Raw genomic sequence first — 27,671 nt, forward strand, 5'->3', positions numbered from 1 at the left:
ATGAAATCATTGCTTCCTCTTCAGACGCTGGCAGGTAGGGGAGATGAAACGTGGAGACATCACAACACGCTCAGCTACTCATCACCGGATTGTTGTTGACCTGGAGGCCGCCAGGAGCCGATGTGACAAGCCGGGCGGACATGGCACTTAAAAAAGATGAGTCATCAGGCTGAGATGAGGCTGCATTCACAATCGCGGCGTTTTGTCGCTGGCAAATCGCGGTACAAAACGCCGCAATTTGTCGCCGCAATTCGCAGGACAAAACACCGCGATTTTGTACGCCTAGTGTGAATGCAGCCTTAATAATGAAGAGCGTAGTTATTAGAAGCAAAGCCACTTGGTTCCTTTTGAGTTACAATCCTAGAAGTGGTCAATTGGAATGATATGTGAAAACTGGAGCATTGGCGGACCTGTCGACTATCCTAACCAACCTATCAGATTCCTTCTTTAAATCAAACCGTATTGGTTGCTATGGGTGGCAGGTTTCATGAGCATGTTCTCCTTTTCAAACTCGTCTGGCACTTGATGTGCCTTCAAAGCCATGAATTGAATGTATTTCCTTTAGTGCCTGAACACAAAAATGTCATGGTTTTTCTCTTGAGCTTCAGACATGGATATCTTTCTTTTCTTACAATAATGCATTCTGTGTGGCGAATTGCTGGAAAGCTTTCCTCTTTAAGCAATGTTCTTTCATGAAAAGCATTGTTCCTGAGTCACCCTCATCTTGTCTTGCTCACAATGTCAATAGCTACAAAATGCTGCTGTAACATGAAATGTTTCCACCTTTCATCTGTTCCTTTTGAACGTGATTTCTCTGCAGGCTAGGAACAGCCGGGAGAGTGGTAAACCCCCCTCCAGCCTGGGTCTGCCGGATTTCGATTTACTCCGAGTCATTGGAAGAGGTAGCTACGCCAAAGTACTGCTGGTGAGGTTAAAGAAGACAGAACGCATCTATGCAATGAAAGTTGTCAAAAAAGAGTTGGTCAATGATGATGAGGTAAGCAGCTCGTTAATTGGTTTGTCTTCTCAGCTTTCGGGAATATACTTGTATTCTTAGTTTTAAAGCAGAACTCCAGGCACTTATGCTCATAGGTCCAAAACTTGGGTAAAGGTACTCGGGACAAGGCAAACCCTCGTCTTGTGCCTCTTTGAAGATGGAAGGGTTCAGATAAGTTGTTCTTTCTTTTAACTCCTTTTTGTCCGTGTTTAGGAGCTGTATCCATTTTGTTAAAGTTAATTAAAAACTAAAAATGTTATATATTTCAGCTCCCTAGACTAGGTTTTTGTCAACTTGTGATCTTGGAAATAACTGGATTCTGTTCTCTGGACTTCAAAATTGTATTTATTTGTTCATCTCCATTACATGGGTGATTGGGATATTGGTAGCTTACTTCCCATCGTTTTTGCTTCCAGTTTAGCTTACAGGAAGCAATAAGCTTACAGGAAGTAATACGGACACCATGTTAATTGCAAGATCAACAGATATTTTCTGTACTTGCTGAAAAATTATAATTGGACCCCTTTCCGACTGAGCCGTCCATAGCGTCGGGGGTAAAACGCCACTATTTTTACCGCCGACGTTGTGGGTGGATTTGCGGTGCATTTTGTCCGCTAGCGGGGCATTTTTCACCCCCGCTAGCAGCCGAGAAAAGGTTAAAACCGCCCGCAATGCGCTGCTGAATAGGCGCATTACGGGCGGTATAGCCGCGCTGTCCCATTGAGTTAAATGGGCAGTAGTGGTGGAGGAACGGTAAACACACCGCTTCAAGGATGCGGGTAGCAGGACTTTTTTTACCGTCCTGCTAGCACAACGATCCAGTGTGAAAGCCCTCGGGCTTTCACACTGGAGACAATGAAGCAGCTGTTTGAGAGCGGATTTCAGGCGCTATTTTTAAAGCTATAGCGCCTGCAATACACCCTCGGTGTGAAAGGGGTCTTAATGCTGTCAAAAAAAAATAAAGACTGGTAAGCTACAGTGTATTACATGTTTCGCTCTTGGGTTTTGAGCATCTGTTCACAAAAAGGATGTTGCAGAGAAGGGTAAATAAATGTATAGGTAGCATGGAGGACCTTGGCTTTTAGATAATTGATAAAGAGAATATTCAATAGCCTGTGGGGATCATGCTTTATGATTATTATTTGTTTTTCTTTACTCTGGGTTAACTGTGATTATTCAGTTCAGAGGATGCAAGGTTTTTCATTTATCTTTTGGTTGTGCTAAAGGCATACATCTTTTTTCCAACCTGACTGAACTATGTATCATTGTTGTCATAATGGCATTATTTTTCATAAAGATGCAAACATTTTGGCAAGAATTTTTGCTCCCATCTAGTAAAATGGGTCAAATGGGCCCTTAGGACGAGCCTGGAGTCTTTTACCTTGTTTTATTTTCACTTCAAACTTGTACTCCTTATTAAACATTAGTACTACACGGGGAGTTAGGAAGTTGGTTTAGCGTTTACATAAACTCCATAGAAGCCCATTAAGGCCAGGCAGGGGTGTAGTTACAGATCATAAGCCCCCCCAGCAACCTCTCTGTGGCGCCTGGCAATTTCAACAATACGTGTCACTGATCTTAACATAAAGTATGCCTAAAAAAGGACAGCTACTGTCAACAATGTCAGTTGAGTAAGGCTGTGCAAAGACTGCTCTGAAATTTAAGCCAACAAGAGACAGAGGAAAAACGTACTTGATTTCCCCATCCAAGAAGCAGCACTACTGGGAATGTACTTTTAGGCTCCAAAAAAAGTGCGTACTGTGCCGCACATTTCAGAAAAGCGCTGCAAACGTTAATGGCACTCCATGTGTGGGTAGCAGACATGCGTTTGCCATGCGTTTTGTGATGTGGCAGAAGAAAAGCACCACACTGTATGCTACAAAATGTTTTGGAGCATCTTTGGGGTGTTTTTCACATGTAGGGCGGCCTATTCAAGTGAATGGGCTGCTCTATCCCACTACACGTAAGTGTGAACCCAGCCTTAAACCTAATTTTACTGCCTACTGTAGTTCCCCAGTTTTTCAGCATTTTATATATCAGGGCCTTGGATTAATTGTAGTCCAGGGGTTTGTGCGAAAAGTTCTAAGAGCAATAATTCTACCCTGCTAAACTTCTGACATCCACTCTTCTAGAATGGAAACTTCACAGTTTAAACTGCATTCCTTACATTAAGGTAAAAAATGTTTAGGCATCAGCATTCCTCCTCAAGCCCCCCCCCCCCCCTACTTTACCTGAGCCCTCATTCGATCCATCGCTGTGCATGTCTGCAGCTCTTCCCTTCCCTCACTTCCGAGTCTCGCTTGCTTTACTGGGGCACCAGTTGCAATTGGCTTCCAGTGCTGTCAAAGCCATTGGCACGGGGTGGGGCTTCGTCCCACTGTCTGTGTTAATGGACGCAGCAGCGGGGCTCAGAAGCGAGCATGCACAAGTGCCCCCATGGGAGGGTCCAGGAGCGCCGGCTATGGGACCCAAGAAGAGGAGGTTCGGGTCCTCTCTTTGCAATTACCTTTTGCAATCGCTTTAATTTGCCTTAAAGGTGTTGTAAAGGCAGAAGGTTATTTATCTTACTGCATTCTATGCATTAAGAGAAAAAAAACTGGTGTGTAGCAGCACCCCCCAATTACCTACCTGAGCCCCTTCTCTCTCCAGCGATGTCCGCCATCCAGGACACTCCTCCTGATTGACTGAGACAGAGCAGTGGTGCAATTGGCTCCCGCGGCTGTCAATCCAAGACAGTCAGCCAATCAGTGGGCGGGACAAGGTTGGGGCTCTGTGTCTGAAAGTATGCTCGAAACTGACTCAGCTTGGGTGCCCCCTGTAGCAAGCTGCTGGCTGAGGTGGCACTCAAAGGAGGGAGGGACTAGGAACAGCAAAGAGGGACCTGAGGAAAAGAAGCATCCAGGGCTACTCTGCAAAACCAACTGCACAGAGGAGGCAAGTGTAATATGTTATGTTAAAAAAAAACAAAAGCCTTTAAAATTGTTTTAACCTCCTTTTGATTTGAAGCGGGCATGATTAGATATCCATTCGAAGTGCTAAATTTTAAAGCTTGTCTGAGAGTTCAGAAAAAAGGGGGTGGAGAGCTGAGAGCTCAGTGAGGAAAGCTGATTGGAGGGAAGGGACACACCCCCTCTCACACAGCTTATAGCAACAGTGCTGAGGCTGTCAATCGAATGGAAATCCCTCTGCTGTCACCACTTTTTTTTCTTGGTGTCAGGAAAACTTGTCATAAGTGATTTATGCTGATTGCAGAAAAACAAAGCAGCAGACAAAAGGGACACTTAGCTCTTACTTAACCACTTGAGGTCTGCGCTATGGTCGAAAGACGTCCACAGCGCGGCTCTCAAGTGCCGGGTGGACGTCCCTGGACGTCCTGTCGTTGTTGTTCCCTGTGCGTGCCACTGGGGGCGCGCAGCGGGGAAACAACGTGCCCGGCGCATCGTTCGGGAGCCGATGCGAGTGCCTGGCGGCCGCGATGTCCGCCAGACACTCGCGATCGTCGGTTACACAGCAGGACGTGGAGCTCTGTGTGCTCCACGTGCTGTCAGGGAGAGAGGAGACCGATCTGTGTCCCTTTACATAGGGACACATCATCAGTCACCTCCCCCAGTCAGTCCCCTCCCCCCACACAGTAAGAACACAATGAGGGAATACATTTAACCCCTTCCTCACCCCCTAGTGTTAACCCCTTCACTGCCAGTCACATTTATACAGTAATTAGTGCATTTTTATAGCACTGATCGCTGTATAAATGTGAATGGTCCCAAAATTGTGTCGTCCGACGCAATATCGCAGGCCTGACAAAAAAATCGCAAAATCGCCGCCATTACAAGTAAAAAAAAAAAACATAAATCTATCCCCCATTTTGTAGGCGCTATAACTTTTGCGCAAACCAGTCGCTTATTGCGATTTTTTTTTTTTTTTTTTTTACAAAAATACGTATCGGCCTTAACTGAGAAAAAAAATAGTTTTTTAAAAAAAAATTGGGATATTTATTATAGCAACAAGTAAAAAATATATATATATTTTTTTAAATTGTCGCTCTTTTTTTGTTTATAGCGCAAAAATAAAAACCACAGAGGTGATTAAATACCACCAAAATAAACCTCTATTTGTGGGGAAAAAAGGACGTCAATTTTGTTTGGGAGCCACGTCGCACGACAGCGCAAATGTCAGTTAAAGCGACGCAGTGCCGGAAGCTGAAATTTCGCCTGGGCACGAAGGGGGTTTATGTGCCCAGTAAGCAAGTGGTTAAAGTGGTTGTAGAGGCTAAATTTCTACTTTCATGCATTCTATGCATGATGGTAAAAAAAAACTTCTTTGTGTTGCTCTCCCCACAGCCCCCCTAATACTCATCTGAGACCCCTCTCGATCCAGTGATGTGCACGGGAGCCTCGTCTGTCCTGGGTCCCTCTCTCTCCCCTCATTGGCTGAGACGTCAACGGGAGCCATTGGCTCCCACTGCTGTCAATTACAGCTAGTGAGCTAACGAGGAGAGAGCATGGGGCAGGGCCTGGTAGCGAGCATGCACCAGTGCCCCCATAGCAAGCAGCTTGCTGTGAGGGCACTGGTCAAGGGTGGAAGAGCCAGGAGCGCAGATGGGGGACCCAAGAAGAGGAGGATCAGGGATGCTCTGTGCAAAACTTTTGCACGGAGCAGGTAAATATTTTTTTGGTATTTTTTCATTTTCTTTACATCATGGAGAATTTAACACACAGACTGAAACAATGATTACTATTGTAGAATAAGTGAGACTCCATGGCTTGAATTCCACTGGGTACATTTTTATTGTTGCAGTCTCGGTGAAGAGTTAATGAAAATCCAGTGAGTAATTTGGTCTGTGGTTCCTGTAGACTTTAGGGATCCAGGTGTTGTCCTATGGTAGTGCATGATTGTATTGGTTTCTATACCGTGACTATTGTGCCTTGTTTACTTTTTTATCACGTGGACCATTAATCTTTTTGTTTGTGTTTGTCTAGGATATTGACTGGGTTCAGACAGAGAAACATGTGTTTGAGCAAGCCTCAAACCACCCTTTCCTTGTTGGTCTACACTCCTGTTTCCAAACAGAAAGCAGGTAATATCTACAGCCTCTGGCTGACCTGAGGCTTTCTCCTAGTGCAGATAATGTATTGAATAAACATAGACCACCGCTCCTGTCTGCTCGCTGCTGTGTTGATATATGGCTTAGAGCTGATTTGCACTGTGATCACATAGTTTGTGACTGCAAGTGGAGGTGGATAAATTGACTGCTTCGTGTGCTAGGCTAGGTAGTGATTCTTGGCATTAAAGTAACATTACAAGCAATGTCTTGTTTTTTTCTCAAATGTACAGTATGTGTACGTTTGTGTATTGAAACAATATTTATGTATGCTTTTTGTTCTCTAGACCATAGGCTTATTTGGTTAAATTGACAGCTCGAGTCTTTCATGTATTATTGAACGTCTGTACATGTTGTTTTCAGCTTTTGATTAGATACCCAATTATCAGGTTGCCTTTACTAGCTTGTTAAATGTATACGATATCTGTCACTGGTTTCTACAAATATGTAATAATTGCACAAAGATACTGTTCACCCAGATATTTTCTTTTAATTGCCAAAAAACAGAATCGGCTTTGTGTTTTAAAATATGCAGCAAAGGAAGTATGGAATAAGTTGTCCATAGGAACCTGCAGGCTGTAAAATTTACCTCCACTGAGTATTAGATTATATAAACGGTAGTATTTTTCATACTGTGCCTTTTAGATGCATTTAGGTCTTGTGTTTTTTTATTTTTTTCAGGCTGTTCTTTGTTATTGAATATGTAAATGGTGGTGACTTGATGTTTCATATGCAGCGTCAAAGGAAGCTTCCAGAAGAACATGCAAGGTTTGTTAATAAAAGAAGAAAAATGATAACCGCACTTATGTGCATACAAAATGAGAAGAATGCGTATCTCTAAAAGCTGTAACACGACCACGAGATATTTTATCACAATAAAGACCATATTAAAATATACCTGTTGCGCTAATAGTATAAATCTAACCGACCATTAAGTAAACTAATAATCAGATCATATAGTGGTATAAATAACAGAAAAATATCCAGACAGTGAAGTTCACATGATGAAAAAATCAATCCACCACCACAATGACTCCCAAGAGATCCACATGATTACTACCACTTGCCAGGGATAGATGTAACCTTAGCAGCCAATTTTGATCATCTATAGAAAGAGAATTCAAAAAACGCTTGTGTTCAATATATCCAGATCACATCATCATCTACATCCGATCCAGCCAATAGCATGTAAAACTATTAGTTTAGTTTTTAAATTTTAGAATGCAGTGCCTCGAGGTTGTGCAAAATTTTAGGAGGTGTCTTGAATGGAAGAAGGTTGAAAAACACTGATCTAGAGACCCTAAATATGGTATTTTATTATTGCCTATAAAAAAAAACATTTGTTCAGAAGAGAAATTTCTTAAAACAGCTGGGGTGCCGTCTGAGGTCCTCACTGGTGCTTACAGCATCCTGGTCGAGAAGGGCTGTCCGATCCGAATGAGCTCCCTCTTCTCTTAACTGTACATCGGCACAGCAGGAGCTTGGTTGGGACAGTAAAGTGAAAGCAGTGGATGGAGTGAGGCAGCTCTTTGAGTCCTTAGCACTTCCACTCCCCCTGCAGGCCAGTACCTGGTGCAGTAAGGACAGAAACTGCTCTGAAAAGTGATCCATTCTGGGATCGCTTTTCAGAGGCATTTGATGGGTGGTGAAGAGGCGATATGCTGCCTCCTCACTGCCTGTTTTAACCCCCTAAATGCAGCATTATCGTACTGCAACCTTGCGCAATGCATTAATTTGTGGGTATACATCCAGCCATGCCCTAAGCATGTGTACGTCCCTGGCTGAAAGTGGCAGCAGTTGGGAGTAGTAAAAATGCATCTTTAATATGTGGTTCTACTGTCCTTCAACCTCAAGTGTGAATGAGCCCTTGGTTAACATATGTGCAGCCACGTCCTGCCTGTAGGGCAGCCCATTCATTCCAGTGGGTTTCCCTACCCACCGAAACACAGGGAAAGAAGTCCTTTAACCTTTTTAAAGATTGCACCACACCAAAAACATACTGTGTTTGCCAAACAGTAGGGGTACATTTAAGAAACTATGACACCCCTGCACATCTGCTAAAGAGAAGCAAGCGTGTTGGGGAAGTGTCCGAATGTGCGCAAGTTCCCCGACACACATTATCATGAACCAAGCCTTAGACTGGGGTATCTTGAGGTTTAAAATACTTTTCAAGGGTTCCCTGACTGGAAAAAGGTTGACACACTGGCCTAAAGAATATTTGTTTTGGCCGATTCCTATAGAATGAATGTACATGCAGATTCGCTGGAGGAATGGCTATGCATTATTTTTTTTCACCAATAGACCCCATAGTGTTTCCACAATATCCTGTGAAAAAATTGAGTCTTCTGCAATCTAAACACACATTGTAAGCAGCCTGTCAAAAGAATGCAGATGTGTTGTTTGTCTGTGGTTATAAGTAAAAATCTGATTTACAAATCAGAATACACATATTATTGTAGGATTTATTTTGCAGTTATTACTTTCTAGCCCATATTCCCTGAGTGTAATAGACTTATTATTTTCTCCCTCCAGGTTTTACTCCGCAGAAATCAGTCTGGCATTAAACTACCTCCACGAGCGGGGAATTATTTATAGGGATTTAAAGCTGGACAACGTCTTATTGGATTCTGAAGGGCACATAAAACTTACTGACTATGGCATGTGCAAGGTGAGGAAAATGGTTTATGGGTTTTGTCTAGTGAAGCGAATGCCTGCCCTATTCAGAATCATTCCAGGCAAACAATGCACTACATCACCTATCAAACACAGAGGAAATAGAAACCACAGAATGACTCCTATCACAAAATAGTTGGTTTGAAAGTGTACTGATCTGCATTATTTTATCAAGCAAAGCCATGGCAGGTCTCAATGGGTGGGAAAAAAAATACTGTGGTCATTTCATCAAGGTGTATAAATTAATTGTATTGTTATAGGAATGTCCTAAAAATTATTTTACATTAGTTACATTTTGCCTAGCAAGAATCATGGATTCAAGACCCAAGCTGTATGCATCACCTCAACTTATTTTTAGATCAACTGATAAAGTCATACACGGTTAAAATAACATATATTGGCACACAAATTTAAACCATGAACCTGCTGGTGGATGCAGGGGTAAAACAAATCCAGTAGATTTTCCATGAAGAAAAACACTCCCTTACTTATGTCCAAAAACTGGTCATACTAATGAGTGCCTCCCATACCAGACCATTTTTTACATTTTACCCTGCATCCCTTGATAATATAAAGCAGATCAACAAGTGAGCACCCCAACCACAAAACTCAGCATGTTTTACCCATAAAATTGGATTGTATTAAAGGGGTTGTAAAGAAAAACAATTTTTTCCCTAAATGGCTTTCTTTACCTTAGTGCAGTCCTCCTTCACTTACCTCATCCTTCGATTTTGCTTTTAAATGTCCTTATTTCTTCTGAGAAACCCCACTTCCTGTTCTTCTGTCTGTAACTACACACAGTAATGCAAGGCTTTCTCCCTGGTGTGGAGAAAGCCTCTTGAGGGGGCGAGCAGGAGGGTCAGGACGCTCTCTAATTTGCAGATAGAGAAAGGAGCTGTGTGTTACTGGGCATCCTGACACTCCTGCTCACCCCTCCCCCCTCAAAAGGCTTTCTCCACAACAGGGAGAAAGCCTTGCATTACTGTGTGTAGTTACAGACAGAAGAACAGGAAGTGAGAATTTCTCAGAAGAAATAAGGACATTTAAAAGCAAAATGGAAGGATGAGGTAAGTGAAGGAGGACTGCACTAAGGTAAAGGAAGCTATTTAGGGAAACATTTCCTTTACAACCCCTTTAAGCCAGCAAAGTTGGGGGACTCCTGCTCCACAAATTCATCGATCCACCTTATTACCTTTTTCAACCCATTGATCAACAGATCAATAAGTGAGCAGAACTTCCGATGTTTCAATAGGTAGCCTAAGTATGGTGACCGAGGGATCTTAATGTTTCTCCAGGCCTAAATTGTTGTCGGAGGAAGAGTGGACAACGTGAGCGGCTTCCATGCGTCTGCTAATAACAGAAGCTTCATGCTGGGTACTTTAGCGCAAACTGCTTCAATACCAACTTATAGGGCTTCAGTAGGGGACATAAACCAGTGTTTGATCTGTATCAGCATAGTGTGGATAAGTAATAGTCCTTTATGTCTGGTAGGCCCATTCCATCAACTTTTCTATGTTGAATGAGATGTTTATGGGAGCAATGTGCCCTTTTGCCCTGCCAAAGGAAATGTTTAAGCTTTCTGTGGAGCTCTGAAAAATTGGATAATTTAAGCGGTACTGGGAGGGTGCGAAAGATGTACCCATTTTTTGTAAGGACCAACATTTAACATTTAAAGGAGACGTTTTTTCCCACCCAGGATAAGTTCAGCTTTTGCTATGCAGGTCAGGTCCTTGCGAATGTCTGAGAGAAGAGGCTTGATGTTCGCATTTGCTAGGAGGGACATTTTAGCAGTAAGCATTATGCCTAGCTATGAGATGGACTTTTCTGGCCAAATGTAAGTAAGCCACAGCTTTAAATGGGTGCGGGCATGCAAGCTAGGACCAAGGTTTTGTTGAAAATTAAAGCCTGATATGTGGGAATGAGACCGGATGGCCTCTACCAAGGGCTCCATCACTGAAAATGGAAGGAGAGAGTGGGCATCCTTGGTGGGTGCCATTTGTGATTGTTAAAATTTTAGATAAATGACCTGAAGTAAAGACTTGGGTGAAGGGGCTAGAATAAAGGGCAAGTATGTATGGAAGAAAGAAATTGACCCTGGAAACTGAATTTATGTAGAACAGCCTTTTTGTACCCCCAGTGGACCCTATCAAACTCCTTCTGTGCATCAATGGAAAGAAGCAGAGAAGGCGTTCTTCGAGATTCAGCATAATGGATCATGTTTAACACGCACTGAGTGGGGGTGCTCACTTTTTGATGTGCTTTATATTATATAGGGATGCAGAGAAAAATGTAAAAACAGTGTAGGAGGCACTCATTAGTATGACCAGTTTTTGGACATCACTAAGGAAATGTTTCTCTTTGAGGAAAACCAAATTTGAATACTCCTACCAGATTTTTTAATCCCCTTCATTCACCTGCAGGTTCAGGGTTTTTACATTTTTGTCAACATATGTTATTTTTGCTGTGTATGAATAAAAGTTATGTTTTAGGGTTTAGTGGGCTCTGTGTATAGAGAGATTGATGCCCAGCTCTCACATTGATTTGTTAGTTGTGTTTCCCACACAGTAGCCTGTAATTCATTTTCTGAAAAGTCAGGAAAATGTATTGGTTTATAGTTCTTTCCAGATCAAGATTAACAACTTAACCCCCGGACCATATTGCTGGTCAAAGACTGGAGCACTTTTTGCGATTTGGCACTGCGACGCTTTAACTGACAATTGCGCGGTCGTGCGACGTGGCTCTCAAACAAAATTGTTGTCCTTTTTTTCCCCCCACAAATAGAGCTTTCTTTTGGTGGTATTTGATCACCTCTGCGGTTTTTAGTTTTTGCGCTATAAACAAAAATAGAGCGACAATTTTGAAAAAAAAAAAGTTTTTCCTTTTTGCTATAATAAATATCCCCCAAAAATATATATAAAAAAATGTTTTTCCTCAGTTTAGGCCGATACATATTCTTCTACATATTTTTCATAAAAAAAAATCGCAATAAGCGTTTATTGATTGGTTTGCGCCAAAGTTATAGTGTTTACAAAATAGGGGGTAGTTTTATGGCATTTTTTATAAAAAAAAATTCGGTATTGCGACATTATGGCGGACACTTCGGACACTTTTGACACATTTTTGGGACCATTGGCATTTGTATAGCGATCAGTGCTATAAAAATGCATTGGATTACTATAAAAATGCCACTGGCAGGGAAGGGGTTAACACTAGGGGGCGAGGAAGGGGTTAAGTATGTTCACTGGGTGTGTTCTAACTGTAGGGGGGGTGGACTCACTAGGGGAAATGACTGATCGCTGTTCATACATTGTATGAACAGACGGTTAGGCATTTCTCCCCTGACAGGACCGGGAGCTGTGTGTTTACACACACAGCTCCCGGTCCCCGCTCTGTAACGAGCGATCGCCGGTGCACGGCGGCGATCGCGCCCGCGAGTCGGGGGCAAGCGGGGGGGGCGCGCGTGCCTCTATTGGCTGCTGGGCGAGGTGACTTATAGCTACGTGCTCTCGCCCAGCAGAGCCGACCTGCCGCCGTATAACTGCGGCGGCTGGTCGGCAAGCAGTTAAAGTGAGCCAACCCTAAAGTATTTCAAGGTATTACCAGTTCTGCAGTTCTGGCTTTGATAGATGGACAAGGGGGTGGCTTAGTGCCAGGAGGAGGCAGAATTGATCTTGTAACTTTTAACAGCAAGTCAATGTTGGATAAAACCTTCCTGTAAACGTCTGCATATTTTGAAGTGAAGAATTCCGATTTGTTATTTACATGAATACCAATTGGGTGAAACGAATAATTGTAGGATAGCATCTGCTTGGGAATGTGGCCTCTGTGTGACTGCTATTAATTTTTAACAAGATCACTCAGACTTGCCATTTGCCATGCACATGTATGTGACACAGTCTGGTAGACAGACTGGTTGAGGTCAAGGTCCATTGAATACCCAGTAGTGTATGAAGCAAAACTTCTTTCTCCGAAAACACTAAAAGGCAATTTCTTCCAGCATTTTGGAATAACAGGGTCTGATTTTTAAAATATCTTTCTATAATCTTGTATTCTTTAAGTGCTAGAAGATTGGGAACGTCCCTGTGTGATAGTAGAAGCCATCTCTGCCAGTTTATATCTATACACTTGAGTAGGTTAACAGATTATTGATCCAGGAACAGATCTGATTGCTTTTCGTCAGGAAATATTTTTCCCTTGTGAAAGATAATTGCCAAATGTTTCACTACAATCTCATTCCTATTGCAGACTAATTTCTGGTTTCTTATATACATAGAAGATAACTTGATGGCTATTAAGTCTGCATGCTTGTCTGCGTGTGTGTATATGTGTATATTTTGTGGCTGAAATAGAAATCAAGAACGTTTTACATTTTGGATGTTTGCGTTTGTGATCTGTAGTGTTTTCGCATAAATTAGGTTAAGAAATAAGAAATTACTTTTAATGAATATTGCATATACAGCTAATATTTTGTATGAATTGGCCAGCAGTGAATGAGAGACAACATCCTGCTGACAGTAAGTCAGCCTCTATTGAATACTACACAAGGCTGAATGATGAGCAACCCATCCCTCCTAGTTGGTACAGATCTAGGGCGTTTCAGTTAGATTTATGCCTCGTTTCCACTGAGCGGATCGGTTCGGTACGCTATTTTGGGTGTTTCCATTGTGAAAGTGTGCCATTAAACCGAACCGTACCGGACCATTCTGGGTCCTGCTTCAGATGTGGGGCCATAGAAAATGGAACGGTTCCATTAGGGCGGAGATGCAATACATTCCACTGATTGGTGGACGTGCTAGGCATTTTTTCTAAATCCTGTATGGTCCCGACGGTCCGATTTGCAGTGGAAACACTCACGAGAATAGACCGGTCCGTTCTAAACCGTTCCAAATCTACTGACCCAAACCGTTCCGTTCAGTGGAAACAAGGCAATAGTAAACTACTATAGAAGAAGACAACAATCCTTCATCAAATAAACAGCAGCAGCTGGTCCTCTCTGAAAAATTAGGAAAACATTCTGTGAACTGTCCTACTCAATGCTATGACACAATTCATCAGGACATAAATGTTGCCTATACTGTCCTTAAAACTGGTCAAAAAGTGAAGCCAGATGTTAAGCTGCCTAACTTTCTAAGGCTCAGTTCACACTGCTACGACGGGATTTTCAGTGTGATTTTGTAGTGAAACTTTGATGTGACTTTGGATGTAGTTAGTATTTTCTGTGGAGCCAAATCACACTAAAATCACACCAAAGTAGCACAGGTAACTTTTCAAAAATCGCACTGCTTTAAAATGCATGGATGTGAATGAAAACCCGTAAAAATGTCATTTTCCTTGTCATTCTGTGCGACTCAGGTTGCATCAGAAACCACACCAGTGTGAAGCAGTAGGACAGACAAAGCCATGACTAAGCACTGACTGCCAGTGCAAAACGCGTCGGACATACTGTAGGTTGTTGGTTTGCAGTGACTGCATGTACAGTTGAAAAATAAAAAGACATCTCTTTTTAAAGCGATTTTGGAGTGCGGCTGTCCAGTCTTCGTTCTTTTCATTGTTGCTAGTGTGAAGCAGTACTAATAGAGGGTCAATCAGTTCTGTTAAGCAGTGCTGCTTATTACTTGGAGCAATGCGTGGATGTTTTCACAGCTATGAAACTTTTTACAGTGTGTACAGCGGACTTTATGCACTGGATTTTTGTTTTTTTCTTTACACGTATTATTTGTTTACTGTCCACTATTTATATGGCGTTATGTCATTTATTTCCTGTCAATGAGCCTTTGGCCTCGTAGCACCAGTGCTAGGTTATGACTGGTTATGGTTTTCTTTTTGTGACTTGTTTAACACCCTGTCTCTCCAGCAAGCTTGTATTGGACTTTCTGCTGTATTTCTACCTTGACATCCCCTGCTGTTCTTGTTATCAGCCTGTTATGTGCTGCTTTGTCTGATCTTTCATGCTGAATTTCCCTTTGCTCGACAGCTTTGCTTTTTGCCCTTTTCCTTTAAATCAAAACAGTCATGTATTCCTTGAGCAAAAATCTGATCCTTCTGTTTTAAAATGTTACAGCTGTGCTGGGAAATTAAAAAAATGTATATTTTATCCTTATTAAACTATGTTTTGTCTGATACTTAAGATGGAGTGGTGGGTGGGTTATATATTTCTATTCTGACAGATTCTATTTAGTGGAAGCTAAACAAAAATGACAACCGCAAAAATGTATAACTAGGCTTTAGAGCAGGGATATGCAATTAGCGGACCTCCAGCTGTTGCAGAACTACAAGTTCTATGAGGCATAGCAAGACTCAGTCAGCCACAAGCATGACACCCAGAGGCAGAGGCATGATGGGACTTGTAGTTTTGCAACAGCTGGAGGTCCGCTAATTGCATATCCCTGCTTTAGAGTAAGGAGCATGGAAAGTCTTTGCATAGAGCAAACAAAATGCATTTCGTAGCACACTTCCCAGAAAGCCAGCAAAAAAATTACAACGCCTAACAATTTGTGTAAAAAACAGAGGTTTTAGTTGTGAAATATTTGAAAAATATATGTGGAAGCCCCATTGCCTCATCGAGGCTCCTCTTTAGTTGTCCCAGCTTTAGTGTATGAGAGCCTTCATGTTGGATGGTATGCAGCCCATTCCTCCAAGGTACAGGGACACTCCAGAGACCCATCAGAGCATATAATGGCAACTGAAAGCATTGAATGTGTCCCTGGATCAATAAAGTGTTTTGAATGTGAACCATATTCAGCAAGCTAAACAAATATGGCAGTCGCATAAGTTATAATTAGCTCTTGGAGTAAGGTGCTCATGCAAGGGCTTACCTAAAGCTGTATACACTGCACTGCTGAGAGAGATCGAAAATAATTTAGGACCTCCTGAGTTTCTTAAAGATGAGCTCCAGACAAAACATTATTTTTTTTTCCAGAAGGGCTAACTGGGGTTTGTGGTCTGTGCTTCAGCTGAAGAGATATTTCTGCTAGATTTTAAACACTCCACGAGTGTACCCTATAGAGGAGATTTCTCATGTTTAATCCCATAAGAAGCGCAAGAGAGAGAAAGTATTTTCTCATTTTATTGTTTGCAATAGTCCTCATAGAAAGACTATTAACCTAGGTCTGCTTTAACCTCCTTGGCGGTATGATTATGTCAGATTTTTGCGTCTCAAAGCGGTACGTTGTTTTGCATAGAAATTTGGCATTTTAGATTGTAGGCCTCAAGGGCCAAATCCTCAAAATCGTAGCCTAACTTAATTTTTCCCATTTAAGTTACACTGGCGGGAAATTTCTACCTAAGTGCCCGATCCACAAAGCACTTACCTAGAAATTTCACGCAGTGTAACCTAAATTCTCCCGGCGCAAGACGGTCCTGTTATCCAGGGGGCGATGACAATTTAAATGAGGCGCGCTCCCGCGCCGGCCGTACTGCGCATGCTCGTGACGTCATTTTCCCGATGTGCATCGCGCAAAATTACGTTATGCCGGGCTTTTTGGATTGCGACGGGACAATAAAGTTGCGACGGGTTAAAAAAAAGATACGGCGGAAAAAAAAAAATCTAATTTAAAAAAAAATCGCGGCGATCGAAAAAAAGGTCTGTTTTTACAAGGTGTAAACAAACAGTTTACACCTTGTAAAAGCAGCCCTAATTTTACGCATGCAAACGTAAACTTACGGAGAAAAAACAAAGCTGAAAAGCTTTGTGGATCTCCGTAAGTCCTCATTTGCATACGCGAAGCGGCATTTCGACGCGAAATGCCCCCAGCGGCGGATGCGGTACTGCATCCTAAGATCCGACAGTGTAAGTCTCTTACAGATGTCGGATCTTCTGCCTATCTTTGGAAAACTGCTTCTGAGGATCAGTTCCAAAGATAGGCACAGGGATACGCAGGCGGAACAGCAGATCCGCCTGCGTATCCCTTTTGAGGATTTTGCCCCAAATTCTTAGTAATAACACACTTAACTCTGTCCAAACAAGATTCTAGTAGACATCCTGGGTATGATAAAGTTTAAAACGCGAAATCATAAATTATAATATAATTAACTATAAAAAGTTATAAAAATAATATAATAATAAATGTATATTTCCCCACGATTCACTATCGCTCAATTCTGCAAGTGATTCTAATTTACTATCGCTGTTTTCTAGCTGGTCTAAAAACTCTTTTGTTGCAAAAGGACACTTTTTGGTTGCCATGGGCATTCTCAAGTTTCCAGGCAGAAAAAATATATAATATAAAAGTGCAGGCATGGCACTTGATAAAGCATTAGGGACAAAAGGGATGTGAAATGATTTGATACAGTAATGTAATATTACAGTGTACTGTATGTATTATGTTTTGTGTATTTTTTTTAATTTGCCGCTGGTCTCCACCCCCATGCGTTGCGATGCTTGCAGGGAACAAAGCCCGGCACACAGAGCATCGGGCGGAGGACACAGCACGCCTACGCAGCCGGGGGACATCGCAGGATCCGAGTGACAAGGTGAGTACACTGGACCAGGATTCTGCAATGCAATCCCGAGTGTTGCTCGGGGTTACCGCTAATGGTACTGAAATCTAACCCCGAGCCAAACCCGGAAATACCGCCAGGGAGGATAACTTTTTCCTGCCCATTCTTTGTTAGCTATCTCCTTCATAATGTCTTTTCTTCTTGATCACATTATAATGTCTGTATGGCAAACACAGCCTACAACCTATCACGTTATCAAGTTGGAGGTCTTTATGTGTGTGTGTAAAGCAAATGCCATACATAGTATTACTACCTCATATTCTTCATGAATATTCAGAATTTGTGTGGTTGCTCTAGAACTAAAGGCTGCTATCACCAGGAGACTGTAAAACAGTTTTCTGATGATTTTTCTTTCCTCCTCTTCTGGTAGTGCACAGGTTGGATTAGAAATCTGGTGATTAGATAGGACATAGATGGACAGTGCATGCTAGAGGATTCCCCTGACTATCCTATTTGGTTTATTAAAGGAAGGCTTACGACCTGGAGATACCACAAGCACATTCTGCGGCACGCCGAATTACATTGCTCCGGAAATCCTGCGGGGAGAAGATTATGGTAATCATTTTTAATCCATTAGCTCAGTCTGTTTCTAAATGATGGTAGAAAGCATTGTGTCACAATTTATATTCTGTAAGCTGCTGCTGTCATAGTCTTCTGGGAGCATGCTCTTTGCTTTGGTAGTTTGGTGCTTCACTAGTACCACCAGCTTCAGATGCATGGTTGTGTATATGTGTTCTCTTTTTATAAATTTGGGCATTTAGGAAATGTGTGCACAAGATAAACCATTTTTTTGGGCTTTGCTAAAATTATAAAAATGTAATATACTTTATATTTACCTTACCAATACTTGGAACACAGTTGCCGGCTTTTTCCTTTGTGCCAGTTTTATAAATGCCATTGTCATTTGTAAAACTCATTCAAGCTATACACTGAGGTCGGTTTCTGCACTCTGTTAAGTATTTTGCCAGTTGTTTGCCTTGCAACATGAAGAACATGCACAATAACATGTTGTAAATAACGCTTCAGGGGAAAAAAGCTGACTTAAGGAAAAAATATGTAGAGTACATCATTTTCCATGGTTATTTTAACTATATACTTCTAAAGGTGGCACTCCAGGCAAATCTAAGCAGCGTTCTTTAGTCCACTTACTCAATCATTACAAATCTATTAAATGTTTCCTAAATGAGTATAGCTCTTTGAGATCTATATCGTCTCACAAATGATTGAGTAGCTGCATGTCTAATCTATTAGCAGAGTGGTGCCTGCAAATTCTGTCTAGCCAGCTTTAAAAAAAATGGAAACAAATAGCCACTGCATGCATTTCCTTATCTATTTCCACCAATAGTTGTTGTCTATTTTTGTCTGGTTCCTCACAAACGTGGGATAGACACTTGGACAAGCTAAAAACTATCATCTTGTGACTATGTGGTCCTTTCTAGATTTTTAGACACTAGCAATACAGCATACAGAGAGGACCTCAGCATTCTGATTATTCGCACCCCTAGTCAGCAGGCACCACCAAAGAGAAATTCTAACTATGCAGAGTGACCGGGTGGGGAAAATATCTATTTGATCCTCTGCAGATTTTGTAAGTTTGCCCACTTACAAATAAATGAAGGTTATATCATTGTTATCATAGGTGCGTATTAAATGAAAGAGACAGAATATAAACCTAAAATCCAGAAAAAAAAAACACAATGTTATAAATTGACTTGCAGTTCAGCGAGTAAAAGAAGTATTTGATTCCCTACCAACCAACAATAATTCTGGTTCCCACAGACTGGCTACAGACTGTGCTCATGTGGTACACAGATTAGTCCTGTTAATTTAGGAAGGTGTCCACAGAATCTTTCTTCCATTCAAACCTCGCCATCATGGGCAACACCAAAGGGCTGTCAAAGGACTTCAGGGACAAAATTTTAGACCTGCACAAGGCTGGAATGAGCCACAAGTTTGTCGGCAAGAAGCTTGGTGAGAAGGAGACAACTGTTTAAGCGATTATTTGCAAATGGAAGAAATACAAAAAACCCACCATCTGCCCTCGGTCTGGAGCTTCAGGCAAGATTTTGCCTCATGGGGTAAGGATGATCATGGAAAAGTGAGGGATCAGCCCAGAGCTACACAGGAGGAGGTTGTTGGGACCACAGTTACTAAACAAACCATTGGTAACACAAAATCCTGCCATAGATTGAAATCCTGAAGCTCCCGCAAGGTTCCCCTCCTCAAAAAGGCACATGTACAGGCCCATCTAAAGTCTGCCAATGAACATCTAAATGATTCAGAGAAGGATTGGGAGAAAGTGCTGTTATCAGATGAGACCAAAATTGAGCTTGTTTGCATTAACTCAACTCGCTGTTTTTGGAGGAAGAAAAATGTGTCTTCCAGCATGACTATGAACCAAAACATTCCGCCAAGGCGACAAAGGAGTGACTCGAGAAGAAGCATATTAAAGTGAATGTAAACCCTCACATATACCCAGTGAAGTGAACAGCCTCAGATGATACACTGAGATGAAACAAATACTCCTACATAAGTTTTATTTGCATATCTGCTGTCTTCAGAAAGTGCACATCGTGTTACAAATTTTGTTTCCTCATTCATCAGTGGGAGGGGAGGAAAGGCATACACTCCCACTCCACAAAGGCAACTTGCAGATCTGTATTTTGAATAGACAAGCTCTCTGCTTATTTATCTTAAGTACCCTCCCCGTCACAAATTTCCAACTGCCTTTAGCTCCTGTGTCGGAGAGATTATCTGAAGTTCTCATACTTCTAACCAAGCAGCAGAAAGACATGGGACTCTGAGCATTGGAGAGAGATAAGTAAACACTACAGAGATACAGTATGTGCATAGGTCAGATTTCATAAATGAGGTTTACAACCACTTTAAGGTCATGGAGTGGCCTAGCCAGTCTCCACGCCTTAATCTTATAGAACATTTATGGAGGAGGCTGAAACTTCGAGTTGCCAAGAGACAGCCAAGAAACCTTAAGGATTTAGAAAAGATCTGCAAAAAAGAGAGGACCAAAATCCCTCCTGAGATGTGTTTAAACCTGGTAACCAACTACAAGAAACGTCTTACCTCCTGTGCTTGCCAACAAGGGTTTCTCCACCAAGTGCTAAGCCATGTTTTTCTTGGGGATCAAATACTTCTTTTACTCACTGAACTACAACTCGATTTATAACATTTGTATCGTGTTTTTTTTTTCTGGATTTGTGGTTGATATTCTGTGTCTATCATTTAAAATACACATATGATCACCCCCTGCTTGGGGGAAAATACATCAACAATACATCCCTGAATACGAAGACATTAGTAAAGCCAGAGGAGCAATTGTAAACTCAAACCATTTCATAAACCTCCCAATTTCTATGCGGTAGAGGATTTTGTAGCATCTACTGTACTACTAACGTTTGGAATGTACTGCTTTAATTTCATGCCTTATAAAATGCTGTAACACACGTTATTATCTAACAATTACTATTGTATGTATTATACATGATAATTAATCTCCTGTTGGAGATAAATAAAAAAGTTTCTATAAAAAAAATTAAAAAAAAATACACATATGATAAAATGTGGGCAAGCTAACAAAATTTGCAGGGGATGAAATAATTATTTTTTCCACCGTTTAGCAAAGAAAGTTGAAGGCAAGTTATTATAAAGGTATAATATTTTTTTAAATAACAAACATGTTATACTTGCCTTACCTGCTCTATACAGTGGTTTTGCACAGAGCTGGCCAAAACCACTTCTTCTGGGATCCCCCACTGGTGCTCCAGGCTTCTTCTATTCTCCCAAGTGCCCCTAGAGCAAGCCATTTGCTATAGGGGCACTCGTGCAGGCTCAGTCCTGAGTCGGGCTGTGTTTGTTGACACACACAGTGCGGCTCAGCCCCACCCCCTGAGCGGGGCAATAACATCACAGAACCCGCAAGATGGCGGTGAACAATGTACTTTGGCAGCAACTACTAGAATGATATGCAGCTTCCACAGCAAATCTTTAGGTATGCGATATGCATATTTACATTGGTCCATATTGTACCGATGTAACTATGCTATGCACATCATATTTAGACTTCAGCTTTAGGGAAATGTACATTGCTGATTTCATTTTATTTTTTCCCCATTTTATATTAAAGGTTTCAGTGTGGACTGGTGGGCATTAGGTGTCTTGATGTTTGAAATGATGGCTGGAAGATCACCATTTGATATTGTAGGAAGCACTGACAATCCAGACCAAAACACAGAAGATTTCCTCTTCCAAGGTACAAGAGTAGAAACTTTTTGAAGCATTTAACAATAAAAACCTATTTATATTTCTGATGTTTCGAGTCAACGTGTTGTTTTGTTGAAGTTTTTCACTTAATACAGTATACATTGTTGAATGAATTCCTGGCATTAATGAGGCTTTCTATCTTATTTATATTTTGTATGTTCTATTTTAATATCTAGTCATTCTGGAGAAACAAATACGAATACCAAGATCTTTGTCTGTAAAAGCTGCAAGTGTACTTAAAAGCTTTCTTAACAAGGTGAGCCTTTTATAACCAGAATTTTAAGTGTGCAAACCTTTCAATTGTTTTCATATTATTTATATTTGAATTTCAATGGAGATAGACGGGACGCGACACTGTCAGTTTTAAGAATGCTGAAAGCTACTGGCAGGCATAAAGTGTAGGTACCCAGAGGTACCTGCACATCCCTTTAACAACTTTCAGGTTTCTTTTCACAAATGCTAGGTTATTCTAAACAATTAATGCTCCTACTTCTGGATAGTGTTGGAGTTTGCTGCTAAGCCCCAACCCCCTCATGTTCATGGATGGACGTCTTATCTCTTCTTCTTTTTTTTTAAGTATCAGTTTTACTAGACGTTTCATTTCAAGATAATTTTCTTAATTCTACATAGTGCTTGAGCTGGTCTTTTTATGCTGCTATCCGGATCTACGTATCCTCAGCAATAGCTTTGGAAGCCCTACCCAGAATGTGACCTTCGGCCACTATGCTATGCTTGTGGTGCCTTTCAGACCTTTGGGTACTATTAGCATCAGAATGCTTTCCAGGTCCAGAGAGGACTTCTTTATGAGTAGGCCACGTGTGCTAAGCATCAGAAGCTACTGTATTTTTTACAACCATTGGATGCCACTATTTGCCCTGTTTTTCCCTTTGTCTCCACATAAAGCATTATTATGTTAAGAAATTGAAGGCTGCATCACTAGCTTGAGTGTTGAGCATGCACACTGTGGGTTCTATTCTTGTCTTTTCAGCATAAGGGAAACATCTTTTCGCCATTGCTCATATTAGCAAGAGGTATGCAGCTCATTGGTCAATCTTTGTTGCTGCCTAAAGTGGCATAGTCAACTCTGGCCATTGAATCGCTACTGTTTTCAGCAGCCGGTTCGTGAGTACCCAAGGTTTTACCTGCTGTTCTCAAGTTTTCTTTGTCAAGCAGTGCAAAATTTCGGATCCCAAAAGCAAACTGGGCAGAATCTAGAATCCTTGCTTACAGGGGCCTCAAGCTAGAGTTCTGCTTTCTGTCTGTTCCCTGCTTCATATTATCTAGTCCATCTGTGTCTTTGCACAAACTAGCAGGCCTCCATGCAGCTCTTGCAGATCTTTTGAATCAAAGCGTTGTCAGAAGGGATTCAGGACTTTTACTCCAACATATTCACAATTCCCATAATCCACCTCATCCTGGATCTTAAGGGCTTAAATGTCTGCATTAGGGTCCAAACATTTTGCGTGGAATTCTCCAGCTCACCAATAGCCAGCCCCCTTCCTTCAGGGAGACTTTCTAGCCTCTTTGGACATCAAGGCTATGTACTTGTATGTATCCGTCTTTCCAGCACATCAACACAACCTCTGTTTTGGTGTAGTATCTTGACACTACCAGTTTATGGCCCAATTGGTTTATTTTCTGCACTCAGCGTTTTCAAGGTGATGGCCCTGTGCTAGTTCTCTCCCAGCGCATTCCGAATGTGTTTTTTCTAGGCAACCACTTATTGAGGAATCAGTCGGCACAGATTCTTGCAATGTAATATGGACATTCCAGACCTTAAAACCTTTAGATGTTTGTTAGAGCTGATTCGTCACTTGGGTTATTTGGGTCTCATCCTGGATACAGTTCCAGAGCTTCCTTTAGAAAAACTTCTTACTCTCCACTCACGCCCAGATTCGCAACTCTACAGTGCAAGAGTTGTCGAACTCTGTGATCCTGCATTATAACTCTGCACTTGAAGGTAGCCTCTTTTGAGTCTGTTCCATTTGCTCAGTTCCACTCTAGACCTCTTCAACACAACATTCTTTTGTCATGGGAAAAGTCTGTTCAGTCTGTAGATAAACTGATTCTCCTGGCACAGAGAACCAGATTATCCCTGGCTTGGTGGTTTAGTAATGTGGCAGTGCATTTGGAAACATCTTTCCTCTCGCAGTCTTGACAGATCTTAACATATGTCATTGTGAAGAGTTGGGGAGGTGTCCTAGATATCTTTTTGGTACAAGGGAAATCCCATTTTCTGATTAACATTCTGGAGCTTTAAGTGATTTAGTTGTTTCTACAATGCTGGACCTCCTGACTGGAGGGACATCTGATCATGATTGAGTCACAGTGCCACAGCAGTGGTACACATCAACCCTCAAGCAAGAACCAGAAATCTTGCAGTGGCAATAAGAGTACCAAGGACTGTGCTGGGCAGAACATTCCAGCCTGGTCAGTTGTTCACATCGAGACCTAGACAATAGGCAGTGGAGCCTACGCCAAGTACAAAAGTAAGTACAAACATTTTTTTTTTGTATTGGCTTGACATTTAGAAACAGTGATTTTGTACCACTGGCCCATATTTGTTATTCTAGGTATTTCCAGGAGTCTCTGCCTGTATTAATGTAAAATTAATTGCAGTTTGTGAAATTCGCAGGTTGGTGATTTTTAGTTGTCCCTTTTGAAATGCTGTCTTATGACAGCAGAAACAAAAATGTCATAATTGGTAGCAAAGAGAAAAAATGAATTGCCATATTAGAGAATGAAGGGAGTATTTTGTCACCTCATAAATGTATAAAATCATTTAGAAGTGTGTTCCTTTCACACCACATGATTAAATATCATATTCTCTATTTGCCTTTATTTGTTCTTCCTGTATTGATGATTAATTATCCCTTTTTTTGTTATCTTCAGGAACCAAAGGATCGTCTTGGCTGTCATCCGCAGACAGGATTTGCTGATATTCAAGGGCATCAGTTCTTTCGTAATGTTGATTGGGACCTTGTAAGTGCTTGGCTGTTTTGTTAGACTAATTCAACGTTTGTCATCAAGATATATCGGCCTCTTCACAGAATGTCAAAGTATATATTTTGCGATTATTTTAAGGCTAAGATTGTTATCAGTTTCCCTGGGAAGTTTTCACCATATTTCAACAGAGAAGAAAACAGACTAGTGAAGTCTGTTTTGTAGATAGTTTTTGACAAGTTATAAAAATTTTCCTTCCGCTTTGTGGATGAAGAACTTGACACATTTTTGTCTTGTCCAAAATCTGCCAGTCTACTTTACAGAATTTTTTTTACGGGTCGGGTTGTCATTGCTGTTTTCCATAAACTATATGTAAACTGGGGGGAAAAAAAATATATATATATATATATATATTTTTTTTTTAACTATTGCCCTTTGTTTTTCTTTTAGTTGTCTAAGTCACTTTAATGATAGTAATGGCCACTAGTGGTGACAATGGGTTCTTGGATCAGTCTGTGCTCAATATGAGTCTTGTCTCCAGCTCAGTTTTTTTTTTTTCCTGTTAATTTCTAAAAGTTGAGTGGCAATGATGCAAACCTGCCGCAAAAAAGCTTGCCTGTGCTGTATCTATTCACGGTCCTCTAAGCCAGAGGTGACCCTTCACATTACTTATATGGCAGCCAAGTGACCAGACAGCTAGCTGCCCTAGGTTGCTAGGACACAGATGGCTTCCATCGATAGGCCCCTGCCCCCTAGCATTCTACGTTCCTAGAATGCAGATGGTCCCATGATGCTTGGTGTCCTAGTTTGATGTGACGCAGGGATTTTCAGCCGCCTAACTTGGTTGCCTGGACGCTATCGAATTCTGCTGACTAGCATGTTAGGATGCAGGAGGCTTCTGCTGCTTATCATTCTCTGTTGCTAGGACACAGGCAGCTCCTGCCACCTAGTGTCCTCTGTATTTAGAGCCAATATTATACATTTACGTGTGCATGGTTTCATATCACATAGATCTGTATTTAGATAAGTAAAAAAAATTTATGCATTACAGATCTGAATGCAGTCTATTTTGTTCCTGTGTGCATGAGCCTTTAAAGTGCTTTTTTTTTTTACTGCTTTTTCAGAATATATTAATGCTTTAGTGTGCATGATGTGTACAGGTTGATTTTAAAGCTAATCTCTGCTTTCTTCTGCATACTTCCTTTTTGATTCAAAACCATAAATACATACTTTTAGGAACTTTAGTGATATAGACCTTTTTTTTTTAATGCAATTCAATTTTTTCCTTGCAACAAAATAGCCGCTACAAATTTGTGCTACAAAATTTGCCAGTGTGGCATGTGCCTTGATCTAAAAAAAAAAAAAGGCATTTTAGAATAGTTAGGAAACGTACGATGATGCATATTTGTTTTTAAAGAATACCAGGTATTTGATTTGTAAAGAATGCCAAGTATAAAGGACTTCAGGAAGTGTCATATGTTATTTATGTTTAGCTCCATGGCTGTCTTTTTTTTGCAAGATAGGAGCTTGGAAAATACCTATGTTAGTGTGGCTCTGCTGTTTCTCTTTACTGTATTGGCACCAGAAGTGTACTGCTGTGCATTTTCTTTCTCGTACATCACGGGACACAGAGCGGCATATTCATTACTATGTGGGTTATATGGAGTACCTTCAGGTGATGGACACTGGCAATCTCAAACAGGAAGTGCCCCTCCCTATATAACCCCCTCCCATAGGAGGAGTACCTCAGTTTTTTCGCCAGTGTCTTAGGTGTTGGTCACGGAATAGCTTGCCTCCATATCCTTAGGATTTTGGCAGGCTAACCGGATCTGTCCAGAGTGCCTCAGTGCCGAAGTGGACAGTACCCGGGCCCCAAAATCCATGGGGTTTTGCCTATAATGCCCTCTCTGGAGGGCTGGACCCCGGGCCCAGGACTTGGTGCTTTTTTCCAAAGCCAAAAGTATCCTGCTTGCCGGGGTGCTGTATAGGTCCAGGACAGCAGTTCCTTCTAGGACCCCAGTGCCTGATGGTCTACTACACTACCCACGGAGATGGGAGAAGATTGGACTATGTTTGCTTGCAAACGTCCTGCGGCATGGAGCAGGTAAGTGGGGAGCCTGCGGAACTTGGTTCGACAGCGGGCTCCCCAGGGGTGATCAAAAGGGGGGGTAGCCTAAGTATGCTCTGCATAGGCACCTTGGTCACTATGTCTGTGTGTAGACAGGATGGTCTGATTTTCCCCCCCCATCTCTGGTTCCCCTGTCCAAGTAAGTCTTTGCTGGCCACCTGCTGCCCTGCTGGTCAGATAGGGTCATCTTTGAATCTCTTCTGGGCAAAAAACTGAGTCCTTGAGTCTCTGTTAGGTGCCTACCTGTCCGGGGGTTCAAATTTGCCGCCCTGCAGCCGTCGGCTCGATCCTCTCTCCCTGCCTCTGTAGCGCCTGGCGCGCGTCTCCATGTGTCTCTCTCCTTCCTGACAGGCGCGCGCGTGCGCGGGCACGCCAAAATAGACGGTTTCGCGCCGTTCGGGAGGAGGGGGCGGAGAGAGCGCAGGAAGAGGCGTGCCTTCGCGTCTGTTAAGAACAGACAGGCTGCATTCATGGCTCAGTCTGAGCTGATGCTGGAGGAGAGGGGACGCAGAGCGGCACTCCGGTGACCCCCGGTGGCAGGAAAGGGGTAGTACATCCTAGGCTTGGCCTATTTTCTTTCTACAGCCAAAAATTCCCCTTTGCAGCAGGTTGGAGGCCGCAAAGGATATCTGGTGGGGCCGTATGTTTAAAAAAAAAAAAAAAAAAAAAGAATATATATATATACATTTTATTTAAAGGAACATAATATCATAGTAAAAAAAAAAAAAGAGATTTTTTTTTTCCTTTGTTTTTTGAATAAACATACTCGGCCTCACCAGGGGTTTTTGGACACTAGTAATCCTGCTGTTCCCTAAACCTCTTAACTATTCCTAGCTGCAAACAGTCAGTTGTTGCATGCAGGGGTACCTCGGTATTGTACGATGGCTCCCAAAGGCTCAGGATCAAAAGGGGCAAAAAATGCCAAAAAACAAAAGGGCTCCCCCTCGGATTCTGAGGACATGAGTCAGGCTATGCCGGTACTCTCCCCACCTAGTAGCCAAGTTGTGGCCGCCTTGGTTGAGCCAATAGGGGGGTCTGGTGCGGCGGCTGGC

At 41.9% G+C, this 27,671-nt stretch overlaps 1 protein-coding gene across 1 annotated transcript in view; it reads left to right on the top strand.

The window, feature by feature from the left end:
• PRKCI (protein kinase C iota) overlaps positions 1-27,671 on the top strand; it is a 141,579-nt gene that overhangs the window by 104,992 nt on the left and 8,916 nt on the right. The window contains exons 9-16 of the mRNA XM_040349332.1: positions 821-997; positions 5,977-6,074; positions 6,780-6,866; positions 8,631-8,766; positions 17,738-17,825; positions 21,412-21,537; positions 21,725-21,804; positions 24,441-24,530. Of these exons, the coding sequence (XP_040205266.1) occupies positions 821-997; positions 5,977-6,074; positions 6,780-6,866; positions 8,631-8,766; positions 17,738-17,825; positions 21,412-21,537; positions 21,725-21,804; positions 24,441-24,530 (882 nt within the window). The remainder of the gene's footprint in view (positions 1-820; positions 998-5,976; positions 6,075-6,779; positions 6,867-8,630; positions 8,767-17,737; positions 17,826-21,411; positions 21,538-21,724; positions 21,805-24,440; positions 24,531-27,671) is intronic.

This window comes from Rana temporaria, chromosome 4 (assembly GCF_905171775.1).
Source record: "Rana temporaria chromosome 4, aRanTem1.1, whole genome shotgun sequence".
NCBI lineage: Eukaryota > Metazoa > Chordata > Amphibia > Anura > Ranidae > Rana > Rana temporaria.